The sequence below is a fragment of the Phyllostomus discolor genome, chromosome X (assembly GCF_004126475.2).
Source record: "Phyllostomus discolor isolate MPI-MPIP mPhyDis1 chromosome X, mPhyDis1.pri.v3, whole genome shotgun sequence".
Taxonomy (NCBI): Eukaryota; Metazoa; Chordata; class Mammalia; order Chiroptera; family Phyllostomidae; genus Phyllostomus; species Phyllostomus discolor.
The window spans coordinates 34,813,550-34,830,721 of NC_050198.1; the positions used below are offsets into that span (position 1 = coordinate 34,813,550).

At 41.7% G+C, this 17,172-nt stretch overlaps 1 protein-coding gene across 16 annotated transcripts in view; it reads right to left on the bottom strand.

Moving 5' to 3' along the window:
- HUWE1 (HECT, UBA and WWE domain containing E3 ubiquitin protein ligase 1) overlaps window positions 1-17,172 on the bottom strand; it is a 158,728-nt gene that overhangs the window by 22,477 nt on the left and 119,079 nt on the right. For 14 of the 16 annotated variants that reach the window (XR_004901029.1, XM_036016756.1, XM_036016762.1 and 11 more), the window contains 13 exons: window positions 13,135-13,346; window positions 12,561-12,743; window positions 8,844-9,016; window positions 8,351-8,499; window positions 7,526-7,601; window positions 6,613-6,711; window positions 5,908-6,041; window positions 5,551-5,719; window positions 3,992-4,220; window positions 3,230-3,408; window positions 2,860-2,949; window positions 2,541-2,695; window positions 1,280-1,325 (listed from right to left, as the gene is read on the bottom strand). Coding sequence is in view for 15 of the 16 variants with exons in the window: in XM_036016756.1 (XP_035872649.1) it covers window positions 1,280-1,325; window positions 2,541-2,695; window positions 2,860-2,949; window positions 3,230-3,408; window positions 3,992-4,220; window positions 5,551-5,719; window positions 5,908-6,041; window positions 6,613-6,711; window positions 7,526-7,601; window positions 8,351-8,499; window positions 8,844-9,016; window positions 12,561-12,743; window positions 13,135-13,346 (1,894 nt within the window). In the remaining variant the exon portion in view is untranslated. The remainder of the gene's footprint in view (window positions 1-1,279; window positions 1,326-2,540; window positions 2,696-2,859; window positions 2,950-3,229; window positions 3,409-3,991; window positions 4,221-5,550; window positions 5,720-5,907; window positions 6,042-6,612; window positions 6,712-7,525; window positions 7,602-8,350; window positions 8,500-8,843; window positions 9,017-12,560; window positions 12,744-13,134; window positions 13,347-17,172) is intronic. The other 2 variants (XM_036016764.1, XM_036016765.1) reach the window with 2 other exon arrangements.

Consider the following 17,172-nt stretch of genomic DNA (forward strand, 5'->3'; position numbering starts at 1 on the left):
CCCTAGAATTGGAGATCTGTTTGTAGATCCTAAAAATTAAATCTCTTCTGTGCCCCAGAAAGAGGTAAAGTTCAAATTTAAATTCACTTTATATTTGCTCCACTCTATAAATATCAGCAGCCCCCTCCCCCCACCCTTTTCTTCCAGTCCTGATCATTCAAGAAACATCTATAATTCTGTCTGATGGAAGCAACTTTGTCAAGACTAAGTGTGCATATGCCACATACCAGGGAAAGTAGTAAGTTGTATAGTTATCTTCTAATTGGGGCCTCAAATCCCTACCCCACAACAATACAACTTACTACCTCACCCTGGCATAAGCAGAATCTTCTAGCAAGGGCAGTAGGCAAGAGGTCATATTATGGGATGACAGACCCTTTCAAACACCTTTTGCTAGATTAAGGACACCAGGACACCTACCCTCTTTCACTGCTTTAAAAAAGATTGTGTAGGTTTTGGTACAATCATTTCCCAACTCAAGTGCCAAAGGAGACAAAACATATATGGAAGCAGAAGTTCTGAGGAAATAGGTGGGGGAGACATATAATACCACGTGGACCTATAAGACTCACGAAATGGCTACTGATATTTAAAGAACAGAAAGCATATGGTAGTAAGACCATTTAGCCCACAGAACTACTTTCCTCAGTAGCAGGCTGCTCAAGATAATGTTCTACCCTTTTAGATTCCACAGACCTATACAATTTATATAGAAAGTAAAAAGTACAAAGAGAACTTGGGTTACCCACTTTTAGCTTAGCCAAGTAAGAAACAAAACCCCATCAATATCATTTCATAAAAATATTCTGACGCCAAAGAACCAGAAAGGACATAATCGCTATAAAAAACAGTCCTTTTAAAGTTGAATAAATTCAGCTTTCTAAAGAACTCATTAAACCTCTGTTATTTTGTTCATTTTCACCAAGGACTGGCATTTGGGAAACCACTGTCATCAGGTGTTCTCACGAAGCAGCATACCAGAGTAATCAGCAAAGGGGACGGGACACATAGACCCACCACACATGCCAGAAGGCAGCATAGCGTAATCAGAACAAGAAGTTGAACAGAGCATGTCAGAGGGGTAGTGTACCACCGTGGGAAAGACAGTAGACTGTATAGTTATCTCCAAGATGGGGTATGACCCTAAAACTATACAATCTACTACCTCATCCCACAGAGCACTGGTGTTCATCTTCAGCCTACTTGGGCCAGCTACATTGAAGGGTCAGGAAAAGAACCAGCCAATTAGCAAGAATGGGAAACAGGAAGGGAGAGTTACCTGAGAGGTTCTGTTCAGTGGAGTCATTTGTCTTAGATGACGTACACTGCAAAGAGAAGGGACAGACGATTGTGGGACTCTGCAAACACGCAAGATAGAGGTCAACTTTAATAGTCACCATTCCCTACATATGCCATCTAGGTGTTCAATAACTTAAATGGAAGATAAGCACTTTAGTGTGCAAATGTGTTAATTTCTCAAACATACACTCATGTTAAAAAATGGCTTGGGGACAAGGGGGAAACTGCCAGGTAGCTGACTGAAGAATGAGAGGAGAGGATAAAAACCACTTTCGAGCTGGGCTGGACATAGCACATGACCTGAATTCAATCATGAGACCAGCAAAAATTTCTGTAAATTTCATCTACATATATTTCCCTTCCTTGGGTTCATTTTATCTACTCTGGCTTTTTCAATCACACGCCAGGCTTGCTTATTTTCTATCCCCTTTCACATGTTTAAAACAATGTTACTGTTTATTAGGTAAAAGTTCTACACAAATGTATTTGTTAGATGAAGCTTGTTATCGTAACTGAATATTTCAATATTCTTATTTTTAATCCATTGGGTACCCTAATTGCTGAGTGGGATTATAATAAAGTGTTTCAAGTTTTTAAATTTCTTTGTATATTCCTATTCATTTTTACTAATATATTTTAAAGGTATACTGTTGGAGGTTCCGGAAGTGTCAGAAATAGGTAGATAGCTTTCTTTCTCAGATTTTAAGATGCCATGATTCTCAAAATCATGGTAGAGATTTTGAGAAAATAACATTTGGTGATGGGGTTCTGGGTAGAAAACATTTTCTCTACCCTGAAGCCTAACCAGATGGAGGAATAGGTTATCTTGTAAGGTATCCTGTAAGGTGGTTCCCTCCCACCTCCCACACACTTGGTAAGGCAATCTACTGAGAAAAATGGAACTGAACCACCAAGAGCATGGTTGAGTCAAAGTTATTATTCTTGTCTAGCTGCAGTCACTGAAGGTAGAGAATACACAGTGTGACTGGTGAGTCAGGAGCTGCTCTGGTTCTGGCTCATTTTCCCCAGCAAGACACTAGAGAAATTATTTTCCCTCTGGGTTTGAATTCTTTTCCCCAAACCATGATAGTATACAGCAAATTTGGAATGGATCATTTCTCAGGTTTAATGTGAATGTTCGAGGATTCTTCAATGACTCTTGGTGCCACGTATATGTCAGAAGCGTAGAAAGTTAAGGCAGACATAGCCAAAGATGAATCCTCCCAGCCCTGAGGAATCACCTGTGCACTCTGATCCCTGTTCTCCTTATCTTCTTTGCCTTTGTCAGTTATTTTTGTTTCTTCCTCAGCCAGTTGTTTCCTGCGTTTCTCCCGCCTTTCTTCCAGCTCCTCATCCCTCAGGAATTCCAGGTGATTGACAATGGGCACTTTAACAACTGGATCAAAGGAGCAAAGATCAGAGGCTACTCAGGGGAGGTAGTAGGGGAACCCAAGAGGCAGAGCTTGTGGCCACAGACAACCAAGGAAACAACTTTCCATGTATTTGTTCCAGAACTGGAGGTCTCACTACTGCCCTGATAACCAAGCTGTCATCACACACCTGAAACACAGTCGTGCATGCTCTCAGCATCAAGAACTTTACATTCCTCTGTCCAGCGGGTCAGGGCTGTGGGGATGCTGGACAGGGTCCCTGCAGAGGAACAAAGGAGAGTGAGATCCTTTGTCTTGTCATGTGTCAAATGACCCCAAAATTGCAGTATTTCCTTAACAGGACCCAATGTTTATCACAAGCTGTGGCACATCACAGGTATGGAGAGATAAAAGTTTTTGTTGCCTTTGGTTAAGTCACTGAGTGGTTTGGATTCTATTATAAGATGGGACTTCTCCAGGCACTGTTCTGCTTTCCCTCAGCAGGGAAAAAGTAGAATCTAACAAAAATGTACCCACCCCCTTTCACCATAAAAACTTGCCTGCTTGGCTGGTGGCTGTGCTCTGATCATGGAAAAAGTCATCCAGCAGTTCATCGTCAGACCGGGCAATAATGTGGACATCATCGTTACCCACCAGGAGGCGTGCTCGACCCCGGCTTTGTAAGGGAAGGCTGCTGCTCAGCTGAAGGATGTCAGCAGCAGCAGAGGGACCAAGCAACCTGTAGGGTGATGATAGGGTGCCATGGTCACTGTACATAGCAGCCCATAGTAGCAACTTGTTACTGTGAGGCCCTTTCTGTATCCTCTCGAAATGTGTAACACTATTAAGGACTGATCGTAGTACACATAAGTCTTAGTTACTTTGTAACTATTTCATCAGTTTGCAAACTTTATTCTGGCTGAAATTGCATATCACTACACAGTTCTTGGCAGAGTGAGTTCACTGTTAATGCCAGGCACTGCATTAGGGTATAAAGCCTCTCTTACACACCTATTGTAATTTTAGAAATGAAAGAAGCCCTAAACACTAACCCTTAGGGCGTCAATCCTGTTCTGCCTATATCTAAAATTTTAAGTGTTTGGTATATGAGATACTTTGTGATTACTGAACGAATACAGAGAACACTTAAACAAAGGAACATATACAATTTGGCATTCCCCAAAAGGCTGCACATACAGTCCACCAAGGAATGGGACAAATATATTGTGTGTGTGTGTGATGAGAACATTAAGCGACGAACTGCTTCCCCCAGGTGGAGACAATACTAAAGCCCAGTGAACCCAACAACCTTTGTAACTCACCTCTGCAGTATGAGAGGAGGGTTGGGCTGGCGATTCCCAGGGTAGTGAACGTGAATGGTGTGGCCTGTATTGGCTGTCAGTTGCCTTAGGGTCCTCTGACTGCGCCCGATGCCCTGGGTAAGACGCGTTGTAGAGGAACCACTCCCCAGTGTCAGGGAACTGTGGTCTGCATGGCGTACCATCAGTGGGTGGGTGGTAGGGATATTTCCTGGGGATGGGGGGATGTCTGCTGCAAGGACAATATGCAAAGGGGTCAGTGACAAAAAGAAATTTCTCCCATGGTTGTTCAAGCAGAACCATGTCTCCTGGGCCTTACTTCCTCACACGGAAACCTGAGCTTTGTCCTTTCTCCCTCATTCCCACACCTCATTTACATTCACTGACACTACCATAGGTCATGCTATCATTTCTCACCTAGATACTGCAACAGCCTCCTACATAGTACCTGCTCCCAATCCATTCTCCACACTATAGCCACAGTGATGCCTCTAGGCCCCTCAGAAACATGCTGCTCCCTTCACCTTGAAGGCTCCTCTCCCCTTTTTCACCTGCTCTTTTGTTCTTGGCTTAGATGCCACTTCCTCTGATTCTACAGATTGGCTTACTAACTCTTTACTCTATTTTCTCACCATACTACAATGTAGTCCTGTTTATTTGTAATTCCTAAAGACCATAAAAGCTCCAGTGAGGGAAAAGGGCTGTTTTCTGTTTTTACTATAGTTTTCTCAGTACGTACAATACAACAGGCACTCCTCAAATATTTGTTCAATTTGTTGAATTGACACAGGCTCAACATAAGGAAGACTGATGGAAATCGCAAAGAAAATCACAGAATCAAAGGTATCTTGATAATTATGTAATCCAACCCATTTTTTTTTTCTCTTCAAACTTTTCATTTACAGGTGACAAACTGAGGCTCAAAGAGGTAAGAGACTAGTTGGCCAAGACAACCCACCAGAACAGTTCAGTGTTTTCTGCTATATCATGCTTTTGATTTAGGGTCAAGATCTGCCTTCTCAAGACAGGCTGATTTTAAGAACTCGATGCTAAAAGGGAACTTGTGACGCTGAAGGAGGAGGAAGGAAGATTCACTCTCTCCTCTGAAAGACGCATCCTTGATGAACAGGGTGAATGTGCTCAAATGTACTCCCCAATGCCAAGCTCAAAAGGGTCCATCCAAACTCTCAAGATCCAGTGTTACAGACATAAGGATTATTGATTGCCCCGTTACTGTAGCGTGCACACGGGTGCCTGATGCAGTCAGCCTTGGTATCTCATTTTTTAAAAAATTCAAGCAAATCATCAAGCTGTCCAGGCTTTAAAATGGCTGCCTGTTTACTGAAGTGGAGACAACAAGAGCAGCCTCTCAATTCTTTCTTCTAAGTATACATTTATTGAGAGAGATGGGTTCGGATATCCCTTGCCCCAGGAAGTCAGCATAGGAAAAGAAGTGCTGTCTGTATCAGATTGATAGCTGCTGTTTCATTCACTGCTTGGCTTACCCTAGAGAAGGGTATAAGGATCAAGAGATAAAACCCAGCTGAGCCCCTGTATCTTACTAGCACTGGAGAACATGTTGTCAAACTCAATGATGAGATCGTCCTCCCGGTCAAAGCGCTCAAATCGGACCAAGGGAGAAGCGTTCATATCAGGGTAATCCTCATCCAATTCCATTTCAGAGCCATCGTCGTCATCGTCTTCATCTCCCTCTTCACCTTCATCATCCTCCTTAAGGGGAAAATAGGATATGGAGAATTGCTGGGGGTAAGGATTTTCTGAAGTCTGGTGTCATGGCCACATTTGCACATGAGGGAAGGAGGTGCTAAGGCTAGCAACCCAGACTGTTGGCTTTCTCCAGCTCTGTGTTCCCATGGAAGAGGTTGTCTGAACCAACCCCAAACACAGTCCCCCCTCACCTGATCATCTTCCTCATCTTCCTCCTCCTCCTCCTCTTCATCCTGACTATCATCCTCATCCTCGTTACTGCCACTGCTGTCCTCTTCCTGAGTGTGCTCCTCCTCATCCTCAGGGTCCAGGATATTCATGGAATCTAAAACAAAGGGAGCACATTGGAGCACTATACTGAGTAGCTAGAAAACAGGCTACTGTATAGGCCGGCAGATTGAGTGGGAAGGCGATATGGTATCTGACTCTAGGAGAGGAAGAACCAGGTCTGGGGTCATATACAGATTTAGTGAGCCAGCCCCAATTTCCTGAAACTGCCAATCAGTGCATCAACACGCTGAGCGGGATGGCTGAATGTGGAGGTTTGAGGAGCCATGGTCTAGGACTTGGCCAAGTCTGCTGGTGCCCCCTTGCCTTTCCAGCCCTACTTTGCTACTGACTGCATCCTGTTGGTAAGAGGGAATCTGGAGCGATGGTAGCAGGTGGGTGAGAAGAAAGCGAACCAAGTAGGAAGTAACAAAATTTTTGGGCAAGCAGTAGTAACATGTTATTTGAAAAACTGGCTGAGGATAAAGTGGATGGTGTATGTCAGCGCATGCAGACAGATGCTTCCTTATTCTGCACATTTGGGCAGCTGCCTCCAGGAAAACCCTAGTGTAGTATCTGTCAGACGTGCAGGGCAAGAAGGGAGGCCTTTTTGGCCTCGGCACTCTCACCTTCTCGGTTGGCCTGCAAGGTGGAAGCTTGGCTGAGGTTGGAAGGAGCTTCATCCATCAGCACGTCCTCTTGTGATTCATCCTCTCCACTTCTGCTCACTGAAGGTTACAGAGCAGAGCCTTCACTGAACAACAGAGGACTTCCCTTTCCAGATTGGGTGTGCCTAAAGTAGCTACATACACCCAGCAGATAGCCTTTTATTTTGTTGGATGAGGGAGAAGACCTGCTGTTGACTAGCTACTTGAGCTTGGCCAGTCATTTTACCTGTCTGAGTCTCAGTTTCCTCATCTGTAAAATGGGATGGTCATATCTGCCCTACCAATTCCACTAATTGTGAAACCACAGAGAATAATGGGTGTGAAAAAGCCTTGTCAAATTTAAGAATACTTGTCTACTTCCATCAATCCTTTGATTTGCTTCATCAATAAAATAAAAACAAGTAACACATACACCCTTGGAGCCAGGTGACAATAGGTTACCGTTGCCGTTTTCCCTCTCAGTTGTAAAAAGGGCCGCCCTAAGGGAGTGGCCACTCTTTTTACACTACTGAGACTCAGAGGCAGAAAGCCCCCGAATTTTGCTAAAGAACTGAAAGGAAAGCACTTTCTCACCCTACAGCACTACAACCTTCTCTAAGCCTCCATGAATAATAAACACTTTTAATGTGCCTGATGTATCATCTACACTGTTGGCCACCCCCACCCCCACACAGGCAACACTTCAGACCCACCACAGGTCTGTAGATGGATTGTGAATTTCTCATCTGTAAGACAGTCAATATCAAGACAAGCAGCAATCTAGGCTGGCTATGAGCCCTTAGGCAGAGCTGAGCAAGCAGATGATGAGAAAAAGGGTCCTCCCAAGAGAGACTGAGGCAAAGGAAGAGGCTATACTCAGTTCTGGGGCTCTCACCTATAATTGTACTGTTCCCAGATCCGCCATCCCTCTCAAGCAACTCATCTATCAGGTCCTCCAGCTCATTCTCAACCTGGAGAGAAATAGAACATATATAGATGCACACAAGTCTATATTATTGCGCTAGCACTGAAACCCTAAAAAAAGCCAGCATGGGAGCATGTATTTCTAGCATGTGTGACAGAGGGTGTTATATATATATACCACACACTGTGTGGTATTAAGAGCACAGAAACTATCGTGTGTTGCAATACACACTGACACTGTCCTTTAAATGGGTCCATGCCAGTTATCTGAGACCAGGTTAGTCTTCATACTGCCCAGGAATACATGCAGATCTCCCCAGAGCTAGCAGCTTAGGACTGTAGGCCCCATTTCTTACCACTGCTGCTAGCTCCAGAAATTGCAATGCTTTCTTTAGGGTTGTTACAAGACTGCTGTTTGAATACCACAGTGAGAACCAGTGCTACACGCATAGCAGTACTGTTTAGGAGCTTCCATTAATACCAGAGCCAAGTAAATCAAAGACCCTGGGCCCAAAGGCTCAAAAGCTACCTTTCTACATCAACATTTCACCTGTACCTAAGTTTTCTTGTTGGGATTGATTCCATATCATAGTACATAGCATCCTGATCCTACCCCCACCCATCATTTAATACAATACAAATACATTTACTGAGCATCTACTAAGCATATCATCTGTGTTCCTCTACAAAGCAGACAACATTGTGGCAAGGATCTCAAGTACTCACCCACCTACATCACTTTGGGGGTCTAGTTCAGTGCCGCAAAAGGGGTATGCTGGGTGATCTGCCTCCCTACCTGCATCTCTTGTGAACTGAGCACCTCAGGCTGCCCAGCAATCACCACTGAGTCGGTTTCAGCCTCCCCATCCATGATATCCCCATCTGCCACCTCTGTCTGAGTGACATCATGATCCTCCTCCTGCACTTCTGCTTCCCCAGGCTCGCCTGAAACAACCAACCAGCAAAATAATCAAAGGGTGCCTACGTGCAGGGCACCATGAGGCAAGCATGAAGACAATAAGGTTCCTTCCATGGGCAAGTTTACAAGTTCTCAGAGAATAAACGAATGGGCGACAAAGGAAAAGACAAGGCTACGTGTGAGGATTGCCAAATAAGGCTGCAATTTTAAGCAATTCTGCGTGGGGTAGATTCCCACACCACTACGACAGATCTCTGGAAGGCCAGCAAGTTCCCAGGGAAACAATACCAAGCCAGAACAGCTGTGATGCCATGCCCGTAAACTATGCCCACCCAGCCAGTGCTCCTGTCCATTGGCTCTGGTTCCATACCTGGGTCCTGCTGGTTGCTATTGGAGTCCTGAGAGGCCCCTTGGGCATCCTGCTCAGCCTTGCTCTTGTTAGAAGCACTCTTACTTCCAAACAGGCTACTGGGCTGGTTCACAATCCGGGAAAGTGTTTCCAAAGGCTTCAGCGCAGCATTGACTGTGTTGGCCATGTTGGGGCTGAGATAAAGGAAGACAGAGAAATCAACTGAACACAGAAATCCACACTAAAAGGCAACAGAGCTCATCAGAGTACAAATGATCCCAAAAATGGGGTATGGAAGGTACAAGGTGAGCCTGGGACATACTGTTGTGCTAGAAGTTTTTTAACTTTGGCCCATTTCCATAGGCCAAATTTGAGATAATTTCAGCATCAAAAAGAAAAATGATGGTAATTATAACACATTAAATATAAAAGGAACCTATAAGAATGCCAGCTAATACAAAGGAATGAGAGAATCAGAAAATCATCACTTTGCAACCTGCAATGTAAACGATCCAGGTAAGGATCATCAATGAATGTTTAAACTACTGAGTTAAAAACCTTCAGGCCCTGGAGTGACCAGTGGGCTGAGTGCTGGACTACGAACCAAAGGGTTGCTGGTTCAATGCCTGGGTTGTGGGCTAGGTCTCCATTTAGGGGCGTGTCAGAGGCAGCCGATCAATGTTTTTCTCACACATGGATGTTTCTCTCTTTCTCCCTCTCTTCCCCTCTCTCTAAAAATATAAATAAAATCTTTAAAAAATCTTCAGGGCACAGGATATTCACGAGCTCAAAGTACTACTCATAGATAACATACTGACACAAAGGAGGAAATCTAACCCTTAACTATGTGATCAAACTTAGCATCACCAATAATAGGACAGGTTGGCATTTACACGTCTCCTGATGTGATACACTGAGAAGGACAAACATGTACTACTACTACATACTACTCTTGCCAAAAAAAGTTTAACCTGAATCTATCTAACCATAAGAAACACTATGGGAAATTATTGTAAGATGTCTGGCTTTTTGGATTTTTCAAAATAGTCAAGTACCATAAAAAAATCCAAAATGACAACAGACCTATGGCAACCAAATGTAATGGGTGATGCTCACTGATCAAAACCCTCTCCTCCAGGATATAAAGACACTCTTGGAATAATTGGGGATATCTGGATATGATAGAGTACTATCATATTAATGGTAAATTTCTTAGATGTGATGATGGTACTTCTAGCCATGTAAGGGAATGTTTGCTCTTAGGAGAACATGCTAAAGTATTCAGAGGTTAAGCATCATGTTATTTGTAACAAGTTTCAAATGATTCAACTCCCATTCACCTCCTGAAGGGGGAAGGGAAGGGGGCACTAAAGCAAATAGGACAGAATGCTAACCATTGGTTAGTCTAGGTGAGACATATGGTGCTCATTATACTATGAGTGCAAAACTTTTAAATGTTTTTTTAAAAATTGATGAGGTTGTGTCAAAAGGACAAAGAAGTCAGCTTGAAGAGGCCCCATGGGCCAAAGAGCATGAAAAAGGATAACTGTAGTGATCAAAACAATTTAATAATTGATTTTGAGAATCAATGAAAATTCACAAGTCCACAATGCTACTTAAAAATAGGAAGCCAGAGGAAACTCACATCCGAGGTGGTGATTTAACCTATTTTTGAAATTTTACTCTGCAAATTGGTGACTTAAGGGAAAAAACTGAGTTTTTATTCTGCCTTTTCAGCAAGAACTGTATTTTAGGGTAACTATAGACTTTCCTTCTTGAACTGGGGCTAACTCACGGAAAAATGCTCATTAATAATGCAGAAGGGATGACAGAAATTAGAATGTTAACATTGATAACTCCCAAATAAATTAACTGATGCACACAAAGATTATCAATGGGTGTTAAGACCATTAATTCGGTATACGGTTGACAGGGAACTAGACATTTGTACAGTGCCAAAATAATTAACACAGATTACTTTCTGGTAAGAGGGGGTGAAATAATGACCATATAGTGCTGATTATTACTCTATGCCAGTGGTCAATCTTATCATGATTAATAACGGTAGCAAAGAGATAGGTCTTTCCCATTATACAATATGAGATAGACATCATCTATGATATATGCTACCCGATAATGTTTAAATGGCTCCATTAAGCCTCCAGTTCTAACAAGGAGTTTACAGAAAATACAGAGTGAACAACATTTGGTCCATTTGCACGGTACCACATGGACCAAATCCAGAAGGTGAGGCACCCTGCAGGATAGTAGGCCTGGTCACTTCAACAAGTTAGTGTCATGAAAAACAGCAATAAAATGAAGATTTTAAAAAATTAAATTAAGGATCTTTGTTAGAACAGAGATGCACAGAACACAATCTGATGTAATGCAAGGTCAATAACTGGATTCTGGTTTGTGCAAATACTTTAAAATATAGATCTGGGCATCAGATAGGGTGCAACTTGATTTACACAGAAAGGTAGAGACTAGTAACTAAAAACAAACCTAAAAAAGCCAAATAAAACAAAACAAAAGAAAAACAAAACAAAAAACAAACCCGCCCCAGGTCACACAATAGCATACATACTGTTTCATTTACATATGTGAAGAAAACCACTGAAAGATATAAGGGGTTGGCCAAAAGGTTCATGAGATTTTTTCATAACAGGGCTCTAATAGCACTTAATTGTCTTTAACTTTATTTGAAACAATTTTGTTAATTATATTGTAACAGCTGTCAGTCATATCAGTGTGCATTAAAAAAACTTAATAGCCATTTCAATGTTGAAGATGGAAGAAAACAAGCAACATTTTTGGCATATTATGCTTTATTATTTCAAGAAAGGTAAAAATACAACTGAAACACAGAAAACGATTTGTACAGTGTATGAAGAAGGTGCTGTGACTGATTGACCTTGTCAAAAGTGGTTTGTGAAGTTTGGTGGAGACTTCTTGATGCTCCAACGGTTAGGTAGGTGAGTTGAAATTGATAATGATCAAATTGAGACATTAATTGAGAAAATGAACATTATACCACATGGGAGATAGCTGACATACTAAAAATATCCAAATAATCCAGTTATTGGTGAGAATGAAAAAATATGTCTTTTGTTTTACGAAAAAGAACATATGGACTTTTTGGCCAACCCAATACAATAACAGTGGTATCTGGGTGTAATATGGTATCTATTTTTGCTCATTTCTATGCTATGATACACAAAGAATCTTGTAATAAAAGGTTATTTTTAATTAAAGGAGGGAAGCTTGGAAAATAATTAGAAATATAGTTCAACTTTTGAGTTTGCAGCAAATGAGAAAACTAAGACCTAAAGAAAAGAAAGTGCCTTTCTTAAAAGTCACAATACTCCCTGACTGGTGTGGCTCAGTGGATTGAGCATTGGCCTGTGAACCGAATGAAGGGTTACCAGTTCAATTCCCAGGTTGGGGTCCAGGTCCCCAGTAAGGGACGCAGGAGAGGCATCTACACAGTGATGTTTTTCTCCCTTTTTCTCCCTCCATTCCTCTAAAAAGAAATAAAATCTTAAAAAAATATATATTTTAAAAAAGTCACAACACTAAGAACTCAGGTTCCTACCTACACCCAAACTTTTCCTTATCACACTGGCTGCTCATTACTCATCTGACAAGAAAACATGAAATATTAGGCAAATGGAGAAATAAGCAGCATGATTAAAGAGAGGGTGAAAGCCTGGGGCAGGGGCTTGGGAATGAGTTTACCTGGACAGGTCCAGGCTGTGAGGCACTCTGGCCAGGTCATTAACCAGTCCCTTCTTCAGGAAGAGTCGAATGATATTGTTCATGCCGTTGTGCTGGGTCTTGGCTGTGGCACTGCTGTAGAAGCTGGAGGTGGAGGGGCAGGACTCCATGATAGTACTGATGATACACATCACTGCCTGAAGCCTGGGAGAGAAGTTTGACACCTCTGTCATGTGAATACAACCTGTTCTTAAAGCCACATTTCACTAACCTGCCTCAGATAAGTACACTGTTTCCTTCTAAAAGTAAATAATCAGGTGATAACTCACTCTTTGGGTAGTAGTATTTTTTACTTCCTTTAAACATAATTCAAAAATAAGATTGAATAATTAACCTCTTGCTTGAAGAATGAACACAATCCTTTGTTTTCTCCAAGGCATTTGCCCATCCCCTCCAAATGTAATCAGTTTGAGAGGACGGGAGAATGTAGTGTCAGTATAACCAAAAACTCTTGTTCAAATGCAAATATCATGGGCCTATAATGAAGTAAGGGGATAGTACTGGTTACCAGCACTAGGTCAGGCCTGAGTTTTACCTGGCATGTTTCTCTGTACTCTCAGCCATAGCCAGTGCCCGTCCCAGGGCTGCTTTTACTTCATTCACAAGGGCTACCTGGGCATCTGTGCCACTCCCGGCAGCAGCCAGGCTTGCGAGGAAAAGGCGGGCCAGGGCAGGCGTGTCCTTGTCTTCTGCGTTCTGGGTATGTGGGAGGAGGTGGTCCAGGACAAAAGCTAGCACACTGCAGTCCTAAAAAGCCATTAATCATGACATTTACTTATAAGTACAATCATGCCATATTGTTTGCACATCAAGGAGCACACACACAGATGATTCTTCAAGTCACCTAGTCAGTGATCACCAGGTCCACTTTATAGATGAGAAAACCAAGGCTTAAAGGTAAAAGCTAAGAAGGTAGCAAATACAGATTTTATGCTTCCAAATCTCATTCATTTCCTACTAAACATTCTACTTATCTTCTTTTAGATATTACTTGGCTTTTCTTAAAACATTTTTATGTATGATATTTAAATAGAACTGTTCACAGCAAATCATGAAAGAGTTAAGACAGTTCAATATTTCCCCCATCTGAGAGATGAGGAATATGAGGTCCAAGGAAATGTGGCTTGCACAAAGAATTAGTCAATGGTAAGGAGTCAAGTCTTGATTGCTAATTGAGTGCTACACCCTCAGTATTCAATTAAATTGTAATATTACAGACATCTATCTACAATGTGTTCGGGACCCCTGGGCTAGAAAGTGGTGGGGGTTGAGTGAAAAGCAGCACAGTCATAGATAAGGATATGCAAAAACATTTAATGCAGGGTTACTTAAAATAGCAAGAAGCCCAACAGATAAGAAAATTAAGTTATTTTTTTCCCTTTAACAAAGATTTGTGCCCCGATAATTCCTTATCTTAAAAGAAAACTTAGGCCCTGGCTGGTGTGGCTCAATGGATTGAGCACTGGACTGCAAAGTAAGGGGTTGCCAGTTCGATTCCCAGTGGGGGTGCATGCCTGGGCTGGGGGCCATGTCCCCAGTGGGGGTGCATGGAGAGCAACCATGCACTGATGTTTCCCTCCCCTCTTTCTCTCTCTCTTACCCTCTCTAAAAATAAATAAAATCTTTTTTTTAAAGAAAACTTAGTTTTGTTGTCATTCAAGCAGATTTTGGATCAAAATGCACTGATGATTTTGGAACTAGACAGAGATGATGGCTGCACAACTGAATGTACTAAATGCCACTAAACTGTACACTTTAAAATTGGGGGAAAAAAACCCCTTTGTAGCCCTGGCTACTGTGGCTTAGTGGATTGAGTACTGGCTTGCGAACCAAAGGGTCACCAGTTTGATTCCCAGTCAGGGCACGTGCCTGGGTTGCAGGCCAGTCCCCTGTATGGGGTGTGTGAGAGGCAACCACACGTTGATGTTTCTCTGCCGCCCTCTCTCCCTCCCTTCCTCTCTCTCTAAAAATTGGGGGGGGGGAACCTTTATAATTTGGGAAAGCAATATGACCAAGTAAAAAGGATTTGGAACCACGGACCTAGGTTTCAATTCCAGTCCTGCTACTCTGAAGTATGGCCTTGGGCAAGTTATTGATTTCTCTGAGCCTTGTCTTTTCTCTATTAAGGGAAGCAACACCAACAACCTTTCAGTGCTGAGATGAGGATTATCAAGAGTATTTGTAATGCATTTATGAATACCCAGTACCCATGGGTCACTTGACACGTACCCAGCAGATACTTATTAAGTTTGCATTTGTTTTATTCCACAAGTAACGCCTCTATAAATTATAACTACGACTCACATTAAGTGAGAAAAACTTTGAAATAAATGCCTAATGTGTATTTACTATATATACTCTACAAAGAACTTATAACTAGAACGTATAAAGAACTCAATAGAAAACAAGAATAAGAGACTGCAATCCTTCACATCCAAATGGGCAATAAAGATAGGGAAATTTTAACAATAATGCAGTATCACTACAAACCCACTGGAATGACTCAAATAAAAAATATGAGGCGTCCACTGGTCTGAGCCAAAGGTGAATGCAGGTCCTTGAAGGCACACCATTGCGAACCAGACAAAAAGAAACTTTGGGGCACTAGGAGTGATGGCTGGTGGGGCATTCGGTTGGTTTTTCACGCATGGCCTATAGTATCAGCAGCACCAGGAAGTGAGATGTCGAAGCCACCACACAAACCGGTCAAACCAGAAAATAACATTTAGACTTCCAGTCAAGATGGAGGTGTAGGTAAATACATTTCGCCTCCTTCTACAACTACATAAAAGATTACATCTAGACTACAAAACAAATATTACCCAGAACTGTCAAAAAAAAAAAAAAATCAAGCTGTATGGAAGTCTGATAACCAAGGATTTTTTTTATTTTTAATTTTTAAAAAATAAATACTCAAATCTGGGTTTCAGCCTCACATTTTTAAAAAAGATTTTATTTATTTTAATTAATTAATTCATTCATTTTTAAAATTTTATTTTTAGAGAGGGAAGGGAGGGAGAAAGAGAGAGAGAGAGAGAGAGAGAGAGAGAGAGAGAGAGAGAGAGAGAAAACCCATCAATGTGCAGTTGCTGGGGACTGTGGCCTGCAACCCAGGCATGTGCCCTGACTGGGAATCAAACCTGCGATGCTTTGGTTTGCAGCCCGAACTCAATCCGCTGAGCTATGCCAGCCAGGGCTCCAAGGATTTAAAGAAGCCACATTCAGCTCTGGCTGGCGTAGCTCAGTGGATCAAGCATGGGCTGCAAACCAAAGGGTCGCCAGTTCGATTCCCCGCCAGAGTGCATGCCTGGGTTGCAGGCAAGGTCCCCAGTAGGGGGCATGCGAGAGGCACCCACACATTGGTATTTTTCTCCCTCTCTTTCTCCCTCCCTTCCCCTCTAATAATAAATAAATAAAACCTTTAAAAATATGAAAAATACTGAGTGGTGGCAAGGAGGTGAAACACTCTGAACTTCCATATGCTGTGCTAGTGATAATATAAATGGACACAATCACTCTGGAAAATTTTTGGCATCATTTGCTAAAGCTCAACAGAGTAGCAATTCAAATCCTAGGCATATACCATCCAACAGAAATTCTATACAGCACTGAAAACAAACCAAAACTACACACACACAAAATAATCTTGCAAACATGTTAAGCAAAAGAAGCCAGACACAAATGAGTACATATTAAGATTCCATTCATATAAAATGCAAAACCCATCTAAGACAACAGAACTGAAGACAATGGTGAACTTATGGATGCTCAAAGTGGAGGGGGAGATGCAAGAAGGTTTGAGCAGGTAGCTTGTAGGATTTGTAATGTTTTATTTAATTTGGGTGGTGGTCATCCAAGAAAGAATAACCGATAAATCACTTAGGGGTAGCATATTATTATATGCTTTAAAAACTTGAATTAAAGTAAAATGACTTAAAAATGATAGCTACTTTCACAGATTCTTTGCAACATTATTGCTCCTGCTCCACCCTCAGGCCCTTTACTGCTTACTAATCATAAAATTATTGTGACCCCTGAAACAAAGTTCCCTTTATGAAGAAACATCCTTGGGCACCACTCTTACATATATGGGAACATGAGGTAGTTTTTAAAAGTGCTCTGTCACTTGAAAAATCTAACCTGAAGATAATTCTATGTCAGGACTTATAAATTATGACTTGTATTACTAATATTGTTACATCTGGTGTCTTTGCACAGGTGTGAGTATATCTGGATCAACACCAATCTTTTTATGTATTTAGTTTAATCTACTGTCTCATAGACACCTTTACTTAGGTGACTCACAGCTCTCAAATTCTTTATTTTCTCTTCAAACAGTTTCCTCTTATAAAAGTAATAAAAAATATAAAACATCTGAGTCCTTGATTTCACTTTCATCTCCTAAATTCAATTCTTATCCATTTCTATGTTTAAAACATCTCTTTAATTAACCCCCATTCCCTCCAAACTCCACCAAGATCCTGTATTAGGTTACTAGGTCAGATTCCTAACACATCTGATTCCAATCTTGCCCTTTTGAGTCTCTACTCTGCAGGCCAAGCAACTTTCTACA